The 16,776-nt window shown below is 44.6% G+C and overlaps 1 protein-coding gene across 4 annotated transcripts in view; it reads right to left on the bottom strand.

Moving 5' to 3' along the window:
* rab11fip3 (RAB11 family interacting protein 3 (class II)) overlaps positions 1-16,776 on the bottom strand; it is a 70,958-nt gene that overhangs the window by 26,299 nt on the left and 27,883 nt on the right. For all 4 annotated transcript variants that reach the window (XM_066682332.1, XM_066682334.1, XM_066682335.1 and 1 more), the window contains 2 exons: positions 15,526-15,619; positions 6,087-6,160 (listed from right to left, as the gene is read on the bottom strand). In XM_066682332.1, coding sequence (XP_066538429.1) covers positions 6,087-6,160; positions 15,526-15,619 — 168 coding nt within the window. The remainder of the gene's footprint in view (positions 1-6,086; positions 6,161-15,525; positions 15,620-16,776) is intronic.

Genomic DNA, 16,776 nt, shown 5'->3' with positions numbered 1-16,776 from the left:
GTAAAAGTTGAACTTTTGACCTGAAAGAGGACTGTGCCCGAGTTACTTTTCCTTCACCCCAGGTTTACCCTATTCATCTGATTAGCGCCACCACATGGAGTCATGAAGTAGTGTCTCAGGTATGTCAAACTGGAGGCGGAGACTGTTTACAGCACCTGAGTTTTAATAAAAATATATCCTGTGTGTCGATAATGTATTGCAAAAGATTTTATAGCGCTGCATTAACATTTTTCCCCCAAACCTATTCTCCTGCAGAGACCCTTTAACAACCGAACGGAGCAATAACCTCAAACAATCACGAGGAGAGCCGTGAAAAGGGTAAACCAACACATTTACACACACACTATAATTGATCTTTACTTTGAGAGAGAGAGAGAGAGAGAGAGATCTATGAGAAGATAAGGAGACTCCATCAGGAAGTCCACCTGACCCCAGGACTGACTGCAGTGCCTACCGTACCTCTGTGAACACTGGTGGAGCTCCAGAAGCAGAAGGGCCCAGGGGGCTGGAAGCCATGCCCAGGACCATGGCCTCAACCTGGGACACAACACTGAGCAGTAAGGGTCCACTACCAGAGCTCAGTAAAAAAACGCTTTCCCCTCCTCCTCTACAGGTCTTCTCTCACTCTATCACTAATCCACTATTCACAGTGTTAAAGAGGAGAGAGAGAGAGAGAGAGAGAGAGAGAGAGAGAGAGAGAGAGAGAGAGAGAGAGAGAGAGAGAGAGAATGAAGACGTGTCTGAAGTGTAATCCTAGGAAAAGTGAAGCGTAGTCTATGAAGTCCAAAGGGCAAAACAACCAGAAATGGGCGGGGCCTCCCTCCTAACTCAGTGTGGGTGTGTGTGAGAGTGGGTGTGTGTGCTTTCGCAGCAAATTAAACCTGTCCTCTTCCAAGAATTAACTCACAGCAATGAAGCATGAGTACTGGTATGTTTTGTAAATAACACACCAACAGGTGTGTGTGTGTATCTGTCTCTCTCTCTCTCTGTGTGTGTGTTTGTGTGTCTGTGTGTGTGTGTGTGTGTTTGTGTGTCTCTCTCTGTGTATGTGTGTGTGTATGTGTGTGTGTCTGTGTTCGTGTGTCTGTGTGTGTGTCTCTGTGTGTGTGTCTCTGTGTGTGTGTGTCTTTCTTTGTGTATGTGTGTGTGTATCTCTCTGTGTGTGTGTGTGTGTGTGTTTGTTTGTGTGTCTCTGTGTGTGTGTGTCTTTCTTTGTGTATGTGTGTGTATCTCTGTGTGTGTGTGTGTGTCTCTGTGTGTTTGTGTGTCTCTCTGTGTGTGTGTGTGTTTGTGTGTCTCTCTCTGTGTATGTGTGTGTCTCTGTCTCTCTCTCTCTGTGTGTGTGTGTATGTGTCTCTCTGTGTGTGTGTGTCTCTGTGTGTGTGTGTGTGTGTGTGTGTCTCTCTCTGTGTGTGTGTGTCTCTGTGTGTGTGTGTGTGTGTGTGTACGCGTGTGGGTTATATTTGTGGCTTTGTGGATGCTGAGGTTTTGTTTTGTTTAATTCTTTTAATGATTTTTCACTCCTTTATCTTCATCAGTTTTATATAAATCCTCAGAAGGTCACTTTAAACTGTACACAAAACGAAAAAGTTAAAACAAAACACATTTGTTTTGTAGTCATCTGAAAAACAGGCTCCTATCCCCCTACAGTTCATTTCCCATCAGACCTCTCAGAATGAGTGTTCAACAACGAACAAGTGCAGAAACCACACACTTCTCTTTTAAAAGGGACACATTAATGTGTGGCTCTGGAGATCAATATCTCACACACCGTGAAACAAGACCCTCCAGTCAGTTTACTGTGTACAGCCTACGTCACAAAATATGGGATAAAACAAGCCGTGCTCCGCTTCTGACGTCAAGTGCAGAGACTTTAGAATGGCCCCACCCCCTCGTCTGAGTCTGTCCAATCACAGCGCTGGACCCGTGTTTATGTGAGAGCGCAGAGACGAGGTTAAACTCAGCAAAACAGACACAACGAGCGCGGAGAAATAAGAGCACTGAGTAAAAACGGAGAAGAAAGAGAACAGAGTGAAAACGACTAAAAACCAGATCTTCTGCTCCTCGCTCCTCACTGCTGTGCGCTCGGGGTCGGGGTGAACAGCGAGCGGCTCATTATCATTTAAAGGAACAGGTGCTGAAAGCGGGCGTTCTGAACAGGGGCTGTTTACACAGGGGGAGAACACTGCTGTGGGGCTCGTGGGGTTTGGACCAAAGCGGGTCACAGACGTTTCATTAAGAAACAGAACTGTGTTCCACTGTGGAGACGAGGGAGGATATGGCACCTTTAATCCTCCAGAGCATAAGAACACCTCAAAAAAGACAAAAGAACCAGGTTATAATTGAGAATGTGGATAAGTTTGACAGTGGTGTGTGTGTGTGTGTGTGTTGATGAGAGTGTGTTTGCGTGTTTCTCTGCAGGACGCTGCGCTCCACCCAGGCACCTTGCATGTTTTGAAAGCAAACGGAGAAACAACGCAGCCATTCATCCGAAGAAGGAGGAGGGGAGTCGGAAAGACGAGAGGAAACAAACTCCCATAAACTCCCAGTCGTGTCCCTCCTCAAAACATCCTTTCACAGCTCTCTCCGAGCCCACGGCCGCATGCACAGCACCTTCTCAGAAACACACTGACCCCGAGTATTTACCCGCACCTGTGGACCAGCCCGGGTTAGGCTCCTCCTCTTCTTCCGCCGCGCTCGGACACTGAAGCCTTTTGAAATTACGCCTCTGAAGTTAAAAGTGAGGAAACTGGTGAGAGTGTTTACTCCGGGAGGTATTTGGCCAATATCAAATATCAAACATTGGGCCAACGTAACACCGACAGCCTTCCGGCTGATGATTTTAACAGCATTTCAGTCATATACCACCACTTAGACTTGGCAGACGTGTGGGTGTGTGTGTGTGTGTGTGTGTGTTATTGCATTATCGATTTATCCCACAGTATACGGACATTAGTCAGTGATTGCTGCTGACCTCAGTGTTGTCCACTCTTTACTGTGTTTAGAAGAATAAACGTCTGCAGTGTTTTCTCTGCTCGCTCTGTTCTGTTCTCTGCTGTCCTCTGCTCTCTCGGTTCTGGAGCCGTTATGTGGATTTTTCTTTATTAATTTTTATTTTTTATTTTTATTTAGCTAATTTAAACATGGGCGGCACGGTGGCGCAGCAGGTAGGTGTCGCAGTCACACAGCTCCAGGGACCTAGAGGTTGTGGGTTCGATTCCCGCTCCGGGTGACTGTCTGTGAGGAGTGTGGTGTGTTCTCCCCGTGTCTGCGTGGGTTTCCTCCGGGTGACTGTCTGTGAGAAGTGTGGTGTGTTCTCCCTGTGTCTGCGTGGGTTTCCTCCGGGTGACTGTCTGTGGGGAGTGTGGTGTGTTCTCCCCGTGTCTGCGTGGGTTTCCTCTGGGTGACTGTCTGTGAGAAGTGTGGTGTGTTCTCCGTGTGTCTGCGTGGGTTTCCTCCAGGTGACTGTCTGTGAGGAGTGTGGTGTGTTCTCCCTGTGTCTGCGTGGGTTTCCTCCGGGTGACTGTCTGTGGGGAGTGTGGCGTGTTCTCTCTGTGTCTGCGTGGGTTTCCTCCGGGTGACTGTCTGTGAGGAGTGTGGTGTGTTCTCCCTGTGTCTGTGTGGGTTTCCTCCGGGTGACTGTCTGTGAGGAGTGTGGTGTGTTCTCTCTGTGTCTGCGTGGGTTTCCTCCAGGTGACTGTCTGTGGGGAGTGTGGTGTGTTCTCTCTGTGTCTGCGTGGGTTTCCTCCGGGTGACTGTCTGTGGGGAGTGTGGTGTGTTCTCTCTGTGTCTGCGTGGGTTTCCTCCGGGTGACTGTCTGTGAGGAGTGTGGTGTGTTCTCCCTGTGTCTGCGTGGGTTTCCTCCGGGTGACTGTCTGTGAGGAGTGTGGTGTGTTCTCTCTGTGTCTGCGTGGGTTTCCTCCGGGTGACTGTCTGTGAGGAGTGTGGTGTGTTCTCCCTGTGTCTGTGTGGGTTTCCTCCGGGTGACTGTCTGTGAGGAGTGTGGTGTGTTCTCCCTGTGTCTGTGTGGGTTTCCTCCGGGTGACTGTCTGTGAGGAGTGTGGTGTGTTCTCCCTGTGTCTGCGTGGGTTTCCTCCGGGTGACTGTCTGTGAGGAGTGTGGTGTGTTCTCCCTGTGTCTGCGTGGGTTTCCTCCGGGTGACTGTCTGTGAGGAGTGTGTGGTGTGTTCTCCCTGTGTCTGCGTGGGTTTCCTCCGGGTGACTGTCTGTGAGGAGTGTGGTGTGTTCTCCCTGTGTCTGCGTGGGATTCCTCCGGGTGACTGTCTGTGAGGAGTGTGGTGTGTTCCTCTCTGTGTCTGCGTGGGTTTCCTCCGGGTGACTGTCTGTGAGGAGTGTGGTGTGTTCTCCCTGTGTCTGCGTGGGTTTCCTCCAGGTGCTCCGGTTTCCTCCCACAGTCCAAAAACACACGTTGGTAGGTGAATTGGCGTCCGTAGGTGTGAGTGTGTGAGTGAATGTGTCTGTGTTTCCCTGTGAAGGACTGGCGCCTCCTCCAGGGTGTATTCCTGCCTTGCGCCCAATGATTCCAGGTAGACTCTGGACCCACCGCGACCCTGAACTGGATAAGGGTTTTGTAATTAAACACTTCACACATCTCGACCGTGATCAAATTCACGCATCTGGACAACATTACAATTACTGCAGTTTCTAGAGAGGCAGTTCCTTGCGACCTGGTGCAGACCCCTGGTGCTTTGCCAATCCTGAAATGCTGGGCACGCAGGCAGACTGCGACACTTCTACCAGCATTTTCTCAGCAGATTACAGCACCCACGAGACCCCAGTAACTTAACATCACGCGGGAACAGACTCTCGCCTCTCGTCCCCTGCAGGGGCGTCCAAACCCACCTCTCTCTCCACATGGAGTCTGTTTATGGATCAAGCCTCGCCCTCCAGCAAAAAGAGTGAGCGGGGTGGAGGGGGGAGTGGACGATGTTGTGGTGCTGTGGGGGTACGAATCAATGAATTATTATTTGGTGGTTCAGGTAATAGACGCTACAGGATTTATTCGGCATGGGCATAAGGGGAAGACAGAGGAGGGAACGCCCTTCATCCTCACTCTTCTCTGTATCTGGAGACTTCTCTGCTATTCGGAGGCCCGTGGTGTGATGCGTGAACAGTCACAGTGAGAGAAAGTGATGCACAGGTGTTTAGAGACGTATCGCATCAGCAGGAGGCGCCACAACTGCACAAGAAACAGCTCTCTCTCTGAATTTCAAGCATTTCTTTCATTCCCTCTCTGTCTGTTTACTCTCCTTTAAGATGTTCACCACAGGGGCTGCATCTCCATTTGAAGAACAGCTTCAGAGCGACACTGACGTCTCTCTGGTCCCAGCTTCCAGTGAGGCGTCGACTGTCTCACAGACGCTACGTGGCACGTAAAATATGCTCAATCAGTGATGGAGAGACTCGACTTTGTTGCTGAGACAGCCCTTCTGTTTCTATATCTCTCTATAAACACACACACACACACACACACTCGTGTACGGATTAGATTCTTGGAGAGGCTGAAATAATAGATGAATTCCACAAAAAAAAAGGCGACATCCTGGAATGCCTGATATGTCACGCACAGAACACAATAACAGACGTATGCAGCCTGAAGCTATCGAGCATAACACAGAGAGAGAGAGAGAGAGAGAGAGAGAGAGAGAGAGAGAGAGAGAGTGAGAGAGAGAGATAGACACAGAGAGACAGAGAATGAGAGAGTAAGATAGACAGACAAAGAGAGAGAGAGAGAGAGAGAGAGAGAGAGAAAATGAGTGTGTGAGTGAGTGAGAGAAAGGAAAATATAAAAATAACTTGAGGTAGAGAGAGACAGGCAGTGAGAGAGAGAGAGGGAGGTAGAGATCACGTGAGATAGAGCGAGCAAAAGAGAGTGAGTGTGAGTGGGTGAGAGAGAGAGAAACAGACAGAGAGAGAAAGAGAAAGAGAGATAGAGAGAGAGAGAGAGAGAGAGAGAGAGAGAGAGAGAGAGAGAGAGGCCAGAGAGAGTTCAGCCGGAAACAGTGGTACTGAGGACAGATCACTGCGCAAACAAAACCACACCGTGTGTGTGTGTGTGCAACATACCTCATCATATTCCTCTGCTGCTCCATTGGCCTCTGCTGAAGTGAGCTGCAGCCTGTAGAGATCTGGATCAGAACCTGCAGGAGAGGGAACATAGAGAGGAATGACTTCTTTCCTAAAACCCACTCCTCATCACAGCGAGGCCTTTACTCCTCCGCTGTTTAATTCAGTGACGGTTCCACAGCAGCCGGGCCTCCCCTCATCACCTGAACTGGAAGAAGAGTGAAGGCTAACACATGCTTCCTCCAGGACACGTGCAGCACCACAGAGATGGACACTCGAGATCGAGTCGCGTACAAACAGACTTCACACTCGTCCCTAATGACTCCCAACTCGACTTGGACTCGTCAAAAACAACACGTGATAAATGTCTTTTGCTGCTTTCAAATGCAAGCCGGGTGGTGGTTTCTTCTGAGGTCCAGCCTGTTCTCTCAACCTGGTCGTGGTCATGTGGTTTGTGTGGGGAATTAAAAAAAAAAAAACATGGATGCTCTCAAGATGTTTTGTCATGCCGTGTTTAGCCTTTTTTACTGGTGTTTTTTAACATAAAGAGAGTGAAACAACATGTGTGTTCTTGTAGATGTTTAAAAACAACTTTACTCTGTGGTGGTACCCCTTAAGCGTACCTTTAGATAGGGAACATTGTGATATCAGGTTCTATAATAATTGTAGATTTTAAAGTTGCATTGACCTTATTCGCCCCGTTTCATCTCCAGGACTTTTATTGTGTTCTTTTATTCTCCACAGTTGTATAATGAAAGATTACAGAGATCCCCCTCTCCTTCTGGAGAAGAGAATGTAATGAACCTTTAGGGAACACATTAAGATACACACTACGCTGTTTGTACCTTTAAAAGATACACTACGCTGTTTGTAGCTTTAAGATACGCTACGCTGTCTGTAGCTTTAAAGATACACTGCACTGTTTGTACCTTTAAAGATACACTACGCTGTTTGTAGCTTTAAAGATACGCTACGCTGTTTGTAGCTTTAAAGATACGCTATGCTGTCTGTAGCTTTAAAGATACACTACACTGTCTGTACCTTTAAAGATACACTACACTGTCTGTACCTTTAAAGATACACTACACTGTCTGTACCTTTAAAGATACACTACACTGTCTGTACCTTTAAAGATACACTACACTGTCTGTACCTTTAAAGATACACTACACTGTCTGTACCTTTAAAGATACACTACACTGTTTGTACCTTTAAAGATACACTACGCTGTTTGTAGCTTTAAAGATACGCTACGCTGTTTGTAGCTTTAAAGATACGCTACGCTGTCTGTAGCTTTAAAGATACACTACGCTGTCTGTACCGTTAAAAGATACACTACGCTGTTTGTACCTTTAAAGACACACTACACTGTTTGTAGCTTTAAAGATACGCTACACTGTTTGTAGCTTTAAAGATACGCTACACTGTTTGTAGCTTTAAAGATACACTACACTGTTTGTACCTTTAAAAGATACACTACACTGTTTGTACCTTTAAAAGACACACTACACTGTTTGTACCTTTAAAGCTACGCTACACTGTCTGTACCTTTAAAGCTACGCTACGCTGTTTGTAGCTTTAAAGATACGCTACGCTGCTTGTACCTTTAAAGATACGCTATGCTGCTTGTACCTTTAAAGATACGCTACGCCGTCTGTACCTTTAAAGATACGCTACGCCGTCTGTACCTTTGAAGATACGCTACGCCGTCTGTACCTTTGAAGATACGCTACGCTGTCTGTACCTTTGAAGATACGCTACACTGTTTGTATCTTTAAAGATACGCTACACTGTCTGTACCTTTAAAAGATACGCTACACTGTCTGTACCTTTAAAAGATACGCTACGCTGTCTGTAGCTTTAAAGATACGCTACGCTGTCTGTAGCTTTAAAGATACGCTACACTGTTTGTAGCTTTAAAGATACGCTAAACTGTTTGTACCTTTAAGATACGCTACGCTGTCTGTACCTTTAAAGCTACGCTACGCTGTCTGTACCTTTAAAGCTACGCTACGCTGTCTGTACCTTTAAAGCTACGCTACGCTGTCTGTACCTTTAAAGCTACGCTACGCTGTCTGTACCTTTAAAGCTACGCTACACTGTCTGTACCTTTAAAGCTACGCTACGCTGTTTGTAGCTTTAAAGATACGCTACGCTGCTTGTACCTTTAAAGATACGCTACGCCGTCTGTACCTTTAAAGATACGCTACGCCGTCTGTACCTTTAAAGATACGCTACGCCGTCTGTACCTTTGAAGATACGCTACGCCGTCTGTACCTTTGAAGATACGCTACGCCGTCTGTACCTTTGAAGATACGCTACGCTGTCTGTACCTTTGAAGATACGCTACGCTGTCTGTACCTTTGAAGATACGCTACGCTGTCTGTACCTTTGAAGATACGCTACACTGTTTGTAGCTTTAAAGATACGCTACACTGTCTGTACCTTTAAAAGATACGCTACGCTGTCTGTAGCTTTAAAGATACGCTACGCTGTCTGTACCTTTAAAGATACACTACGCTGTTTGTAGCTTTAAAGATATGCTACACTGTCTGTACCTTTAAAGATACGCTACACTGTTTGTAGCTTTAAAGATACGCTACACTGTTTGTAGCTTTAAAGATACGCTACACTGTCTGTACCTTTAAAGATACGCTACACTGTTTGTAGCTTTAAAGATACGCTACACTGTTTGTAGCTTTAAAGATACGCTACACTGTCTGTACCTTTAAAGATACGCTACACTGTTTGTAGCTTTAAAGATACGCTACACTGTTTGTAGCTTTAAAGATACGCTACACTGTTTGTAGCTCTAAAGATACGCTACGCTGTCTGTACCTTTAAAGATACGCTATGCTGTTTGTAGCTTTAAAGATACGCTACGCTGTTTGTAGCTTTAAAGATACGCTACACTGTTTGTAGCTTTAAAGATACGCTACACTGTCTGTACCTTTAAAGACACACTACACTGTTTGTAGTTTTAGTGAGAATAATGTACCTGAACAGGACCATTTTCTGACGGTGCACATGACTTAGTAAAAATATACTGTCCACAACTATTTAAAAGTTTTGATCACATATTATTTGTGGAGGGAGACAATGTTTAAAAAGACCAAACAGATATGAGTTATCATGTGCTTGTGAGTAAACTGTAACTGATTATTCTAAATGAGGATTTCGGTACATTATACCGACCTGAGACTTGACTTGGACCCTGATTATGTGATTTGGGACCTGGGGACGTCACTGAAGCCCCATTAGAACTGCCACCAAACGCACCGTCACTGAACTGAATCAGAATCACTTTATTTCGCCAAAGAATGTTGGACACAGAAGGAATTGAATTCTCTATTCTACGGCTTGCCATCCAATACACTCCGCCCTCTTCAGTACATTCACTATTCCATGGCCAGAGACTTAGCACACACTTAGAAATTGGCCTGTTTCTCCCCCGTCCTCCACCAGCTTCACCGGCTCCCAGTTACAGAACGCACTACATACTGCTGACATTTAAGGCCTCGCTCCCTTCCCCTCTGTCCTCACCTCTACACTCCAATACCCCGCTGAGTAAACTCAGATCTGCTGATTCTGGCCTTCTGACCATTCCTAGATATAGGCTCTCTTCTTTCAGCGTAGCTGCCCCCACACTTTGGAACTCCTTACCCACTTCCATCCGCTTTGGATTGCCAACCCAAACAACCATACAGAGGAGGAGGAGGTAGCCTTCCCTCACTCTCTCTCAGCCACAGCAGAGGAACATCATCCGGAGGTGCCTGGATGGTTGAGAGCCTCTGAACGTCGAACGCTCTATTCCTGCTGCAAAGGCGAATAAAACTGACTTGTTTTTTGTTGTTACACTTACATTACTTAAGGTCGAACTGATTCTAACAAGCAGCAGTCACTCTTTACTCAAACACACCGTTCCACCTTAAAAGAGCTTCTGAGTGAAGACAAACGTGATGTTCTTGTGAGAACAGCAGTGCTCCAGGAGCATCCACATTGCCTTTAAGGAAGTCTGGGGCCACAGCTGACTCCAACATTCGGCGTGTGACGACAGGGAGAACGGGTTCCACGTGAGAATAACGTATGATTACAATTAAGGAGTTCATGAAACAGTCAGCCATCATGGAGCTCGTTCCAAACAAGCAGATGATGGCATTAACTGCATCAAACCGTGATGATGGGACTTCACAGTGGCTCACACATCGTGAGTAATCCTGACAGTAAACAAGTGCTCTGACAGTTGGTTATTATAAATCATTCTCTCTGACTCATGAGAAAAGAGAGCATGGAGCGATCAGGCCCCGCTAAATCATTCCTATGACAACGGAGAAGAGCGAGCGCATGGTGTAGGACTCACGTTTCACTGCGTACGCTTGATGCAGAAGCATACACTGGCCTTTACACTCATCAGCTTTTACTATAACACCACCTCCTTGTTTCTACACTCAGTGTTACAGACTGTAGTCCACTCTATTCCTTAATGAGCAAGCAGCACTGCTGTGTCTGATCCACTCTACACCAGCACAACACACACTAACACACCACCACCACGTCAGTGTCACTGCAGCGCTGAGAATGATCCACCACCACGTCACACCTGCTCTGTGGGGGTCCTGAGTGTTGAAGAACAGGGGGAAAGGGCGCAAAACAAACTGGTTCACTACACTGAGTAAGTGTAGAACTTCAGAGTGACCAGAGTGGTGAGAATTATTAGTTGTTACACTTATATAGTGCCTTTCTAGACTCCCAAGGACACTCTATAATCAACACTGCACAGAACGCCACTCCACACACACACACACACACACACACATACACACACACACAGGTGATCATTCACCCTGGAGAGATATTACACCCTGATCATTTTTAAAATGTCAGAATTTATTATAACTGATTTTAACCACACACCTACCCTCCTCCAAAGTTACATAGTGCAGTTTCTGCAGTGCTGAGCCTGGAGTAGCAACGACAGAGGCCCTATTCTCCCCATTACAGCTCAGTGGCGCAAACAATGATTTTGAAGGTGTAATTTTAATGATGAAACACTTAAACTACTTAAATTATCTGTAAAATAAACACACCACGGCCAAGCACCTGTTTATAGTAGGATCTTACTACACCCTGTTTGGAAATATTGTAGAGTAAATAAAAACAAATGCGCACCAACTCACACCTAAACTAATTGGCTTGGTCTGCTGAGGCCACCTAGAGGCGGCTTGTTCACCTGCAGGTCACGCTAGTGGGACACCCGCAACAAAAATACGTCACGGAAAACAAGCGAGTGACTTGACCCACAAAAGCAGGTTCATCACGTTATAAATAAACTTTAAATTCAAGTCTGTGGCTTTACAAATACGTATATCATCACTTTATGGGATAATTAATGCAGCTATGAAAACCAAAACATGTATGTGAGTATGTATGTATGTATGTTTGTGAGTGTTTGTGTGGATGTGATTGGGTATGTAATCATGTTACATGATTGAGATGAGGGATTTAAAACTATCTGCCAAATAAAAAGAACAATAATACGAATAATAATCGGACTGGTGACAATTGTTGTCTGTAATCATAGCCCAATTCTAAATAGACAGCCTTAAATCACACTGGAAATAGTGGTTAAAAAATCAAACACACCGTGTGACGCTCATTGCTGCATGTGAGAAAAAAACCCTTCATTAAAAATCAATGCTGCAAAACCACAAACAGATCTACAGAGATGTGGAAAAAAAGTTGTCATTCGTCAACAAACTCTCCACATGTGGGCGAGCGTGGGCCTCAACGCTTAACCCCTGCAGTGAGGTCACTGCAAATCAGTACAGTATCTGATCCTATGCATCAGACTGGGCTTTACATAGAGGCTTAAAACTACAAGGTTATGTTTCTTTACCACCTTTTAAAACAGTAAAAAGACACTGAAAAACTGCCAGTGCTTCGCAAACCTAATTTGGAACGGTTTAGTACATTTCCACCAACATAAACAGGTTCCTGAACCAGAAAAGTTAGTTCCCAGCTGGAAACAGTGGGTTCCTTGGCAGGAAGCGTGATGGCGTCTGTGGGCGAGTCGAGATAAAGAAGCTCCAGAAAGAGCTCAGAGCCTGAAATAAAGCCTTATGGCACAGTGGAGCTGGACGGGTGCTTTACAGAGTCTTATAGGAATAAATAAATATAAACAAAACTGGAATGTGTTCCGTCTGTGTGTGTTTCTGGGGCTGAGTTCAGCGTGACACAAGGCACGTTTCCTACTTAGGAAGGTTAGCTCAGCAGATGACTCAGACATCATTTCCACGTGTGTTTCATATCTCACTCTGATCTGACTGTGTTGTAAACAGTGGATAAACCACGACTCTGTCCTGACTCTACCCGTTTATCTCTGGCTCTGGAGCTGAATTCAGACACCGCAATGCTGGAACGCAGCCTCCACAGTGCCCCCAGCTGGTGACATATCCATGTTTCCCATCAAAACTAGTGAAAACACAGTGAAAAGCTGGTTCACTGGAAAGAACCAAGGTCCTAAAAATCAGGAACAGAACCAGTTCAAAACGAGAGTGGAAATGGGCTATGAGTGAAAACAGAGAAAACGAGAACAGAGTGAAAACGGCTAAAAACCAGAGCTTCTGCTCCTCACTCCACATTGCTGTGCACTCGGGGTCGGGGTGAACAGCGAGTGGCTCACTCACATTTTATTACAAACCAGAACCGTGTTCCCTCAGGGACAAGCTGTGGAACATCACCTTTAGATCTCAGAGTTCTGTTTTTCTGGTTAAATGAAAGGTATTATAACAAATGAGTGGGTAGGTCCATAGGTAACAACAGGACCTTCTGGCATCTCTCCAGTGGAGGTCAACATGTAGTAACTATGACCAGATGAACTGAAGCTGTACCGTTGACTGGTGGTGGCCCTACATCTAATTGTTGACTCTTTTCTTATGTATAAATTAAGCTCTGAATAAACTGCAGATTGTGATTTGTCTGATAAGGATTTATTACTGTGCTATGAAGACACAAACATTATTCCACAGTCTGTTTGGCACAGCAAACGGCTTTTTTAATTTGAGCCCCCAACCACTGCACAATCGCTGCCAGCAACTGCTATCTTCATGTGCAGAAAAAAATACAGCAAAGTGTTGGATGAAGCACATGCGGCTAATTAAAACATCCTGCCTTATGTTTAGTGCAGTGAAAAGGGAAACACAAACACACACACACAAAGTAATACTAGCCGAGCTGTGATCTCATGATGGGAGACCTTTGAAACTAAGTAGATCAGTAAATAAGTAACAGATCTGAGGTCATTCTTTCTCTCTCTGATTTCTGATTATTAATAAACAGACAGAATATTACTGAGAGGACTGGGGCCACCCCTGTGTGTAACATATATCTAATGTACAAAATGACTGCAATACCTCTAGTCATCTAAGGGTTAAAGCCCATAATGAGTAATGGAAACGTTAGTGTTGATCTCAGTCTGTCCATTGGCCATCACCTGCAGCGACATCAACGTGAGAATCAGGTAACAGGTGGCGTCAAATAACTTTACAAACACAATGATACACCATAGTGTGTGTGTGTGTTTGTGTGTGTGTGTGCGCTTGCGAGAGTGTGTGTATCATTTTACTGAGGTCAGGTCACTTCATGAATATTTCATACAAGCAGAAATCAAAATCAATTCAATCACTGTCTGGACTCGTACAGCTCCACTGCGCCATAACGCTTTATTTGAGGCTCTGAGCTCTTTCTGGAGCTTCTTTATCCCGACTCGCACTTGGACAAGGGTGGGTAATATGGCCCTAAAATAATAGCCCACAATATTTCTGGATATTTTGGCGATAACGATATTCTTTGTATGACAAAACACTCAAAAATACTTTTATTTACTTCGAGAACACACTATTAGAACTAAATTAATTTTATATTAATATTTATTATATTCAATTAAATATAGTTAATATTTATTCGCAATATTGAATGGTTTTATGTACAGTGGAACCTCGGTTAGCGAACGCCTAGGTTAGTGAACAAATCGGGTTACGACCAAAAATTTTAATAAAAATTTGTACCGGTTAGCGAACAAAATTTCGGGTTGCGTACAGATGGCGTACGTTCATCTCAAACCAAGCATCATTCGCGCTTGACACAGTTACATTCGGTTCGTTATTGTTCTGCTTCCTTCTGTGTTACTTCGTTTGTGATTTCAAGTGCTTTATTTAGCCCTGAATCATGGCTCCAAAGAAGGTTAAGAGTGATACTAGTAGCAGGGCACCTGTAGTAAACAGGCAGCGACCAACAATTGAATTGAAAATGGAAATTATTTCCAAGTTTGAACGTGGCCTGCGTGTATCGGACATTGCGGCTGAATATGGCATGGCGAAGTCAAATGTTCTTATGTTTAAATGCTTTTTTTAATGTGTTTTTAATTTTTAGTATGTTTATTTAACTCTTTATGAACTGTATTATAACTGTTCTCATTAAAAAAAAAAAAAAATCATACCTCTATAACCTTTAACACTTATATATTAGCGAGTCACCAGGAGCTGGGAACCAATTATTTCTATTTCCTTTAAATCTTATGGGAAAAATAATTTCGGATAGCGAACATTTCGGCTTACAACCAACTTTCTGGAACGGATTGTGGTTGTTACCCGAGGTTCCACTGTGTTTAAAAGTTTTATTTTACTAAATGTAAAACATTTCAAACATTCAGCAGAAGTGACAAAAATAATCTGTAAACATTTATTTTGTAAACAGTAACTTACCAGGATTCTCGTTTTGTACAAAAAAAAAAAATTAGGTACCGTATAAATCTACCACAAACAAAGTGTGGATAATGTAGTGTGTGCAAATAAACAACAAACACACACAATTAAACAAAACGTAACCTTAAAGGTTCACAGTAAAAAAACAAACAAATAAAAAGTAGTTATTGTGCTGAGGCAGTGGAGTTTATCTGCTGAGTTCAGAGCTCATTGTCTAAATTGTTTAATTTTTTACATAACACCATGGTTTATTTTACACCTGAGTTCTGTAACCACACCCCCTCCACACGGCTGAATCACTCCCCTTATTTTGAAGCAAATTCCTCCGCCTTAGAGCCACTTTTCACCGTACTTCTCTGTGTCTAAATGATACACGTAACGACCGTCCGCCGTATTACTGCATGATGTCATTACGTAAACAATCAGAATGTCATGATTATCGCCGTATTGATTTTTTTTTTTAAATTACGAAGAACCCAGTGTTTCTTTTGGAAATTTTCAGGTTTGGGAACCAAATGTACGTCAGTGGAAATGTGACGAATGGTTCCTAGTTGGTACCAAAGCGTTTTGAGAAGGTGTGTAAGTGTGTGTTTGGGTGTCCTCCACTGTTGCCGTTGGCAGTGATGCTCTGGGACAGTGGTAACGGTGAGTGTGTGCGTTTGTGTTGGTGTATATACCTCCGTTGCTGATGGCAGTGATGCCTCTGTGGAAATCCTCAAAGCTGATGACACCCAGGCCACTTGGGTCCAGAAATCGCGTCAGATCCTTCACCTGAAACACACAGAGTGTGTTAAAGTCAGTGGCTGTCAATGGTCACTTATTAACAAACACATTAACAATGGCACTAATTTTTCATTCCCTTAATTAACATATTTTCCTGATTGGGCTCTTTAGACTCTCTGTAAACCAAACTGCTATGTTTCTGTGCTCCACGGCTGACTCTCTTTATGGAGTCAATATTTCTTGCCCCATTTTGGGTCGGTTCTGACCACTGCACATCGGGAACACCCCACAGACTTGAGTCCTGGAGACTGACGAAACATGGCCCTCAGATCCTTACACTGACCATTTCTCCTGCTCAAACATCAACTTCAAGAATTGACCCTTCACTCACTGCTCCCATGGCAGGGGGCGCTGTAACCAGATCAATTCATGCACTTCAGTAGTCAGTGGTTTTAATCTTGTGGCTGATCGGTGTAGGGCTGATGCTGACAGTGTGAGTTCTGAAGTTCCACTCAAAACAAAGATGAATGCAGTGTCTGTGTCTGAATCTACTTCTGTGCCACATGGTCACTGCTGCTCTCACGTTCATTCATTCATTCATTCATTCATTCATTCATTCATTCTTCTGTAACTGATTCATCCTGTTGAGTTTCGCACTCGAGTCCAGAGCCTACACAGAATCACTGGGTATAGGGCAGAAACCCATCCCACATTCACCCTGTCACTCACAAACACACTCACAAATGTAAACAATTTCACACACTCACCCAGTCACACACAACTGTGGGCAGCTTCACACACTCACAAGTCACTCTCACGCACACACGCACCTGTGGATAATTTCATAGTAATTTCACACACTCACTCAGTCATTCACTCACACACAGTGTGTACAGTTTCACACACTCACCCAATCACTCATTCATATAGAGCTGTGGATTGGTTCACACACTCACAAACTCTCTCTCTCACACACACACACAACCGTGGACAGTTTCACACACTTACCCAGTCACTCTCACACATACACACCTGAGGATAATTTCATACACTCACTCATTTACTCAGTTGTGAACAGTTTCACACACTCACCCAGTCACTCATTCATATAGACCTATGGATTGGTTCACACACTCACAAACACACACACACACACACACACCACCGTAGACAATTTCACACACTCACTCAGTCACTCACATTCA

Source organism: Hoplias malabaricus, chromosome 10 (genome assembly GCF_029633855.1).
Source record: "Hoplias malabaricus isolate fHopMal1 chromosome 10, fHopMal1.hap1, whole genome shotgun sequence".
Lineage (NCBI taxonomy): Eukaryota > Metazoa > Chordata > Actinopteri > Characiformes > Erythrinidae > Hoplias > Hoplias malabaricus.
This window is presented reverse-complemented; position numbering and strand designations above follow the sequence as displayed.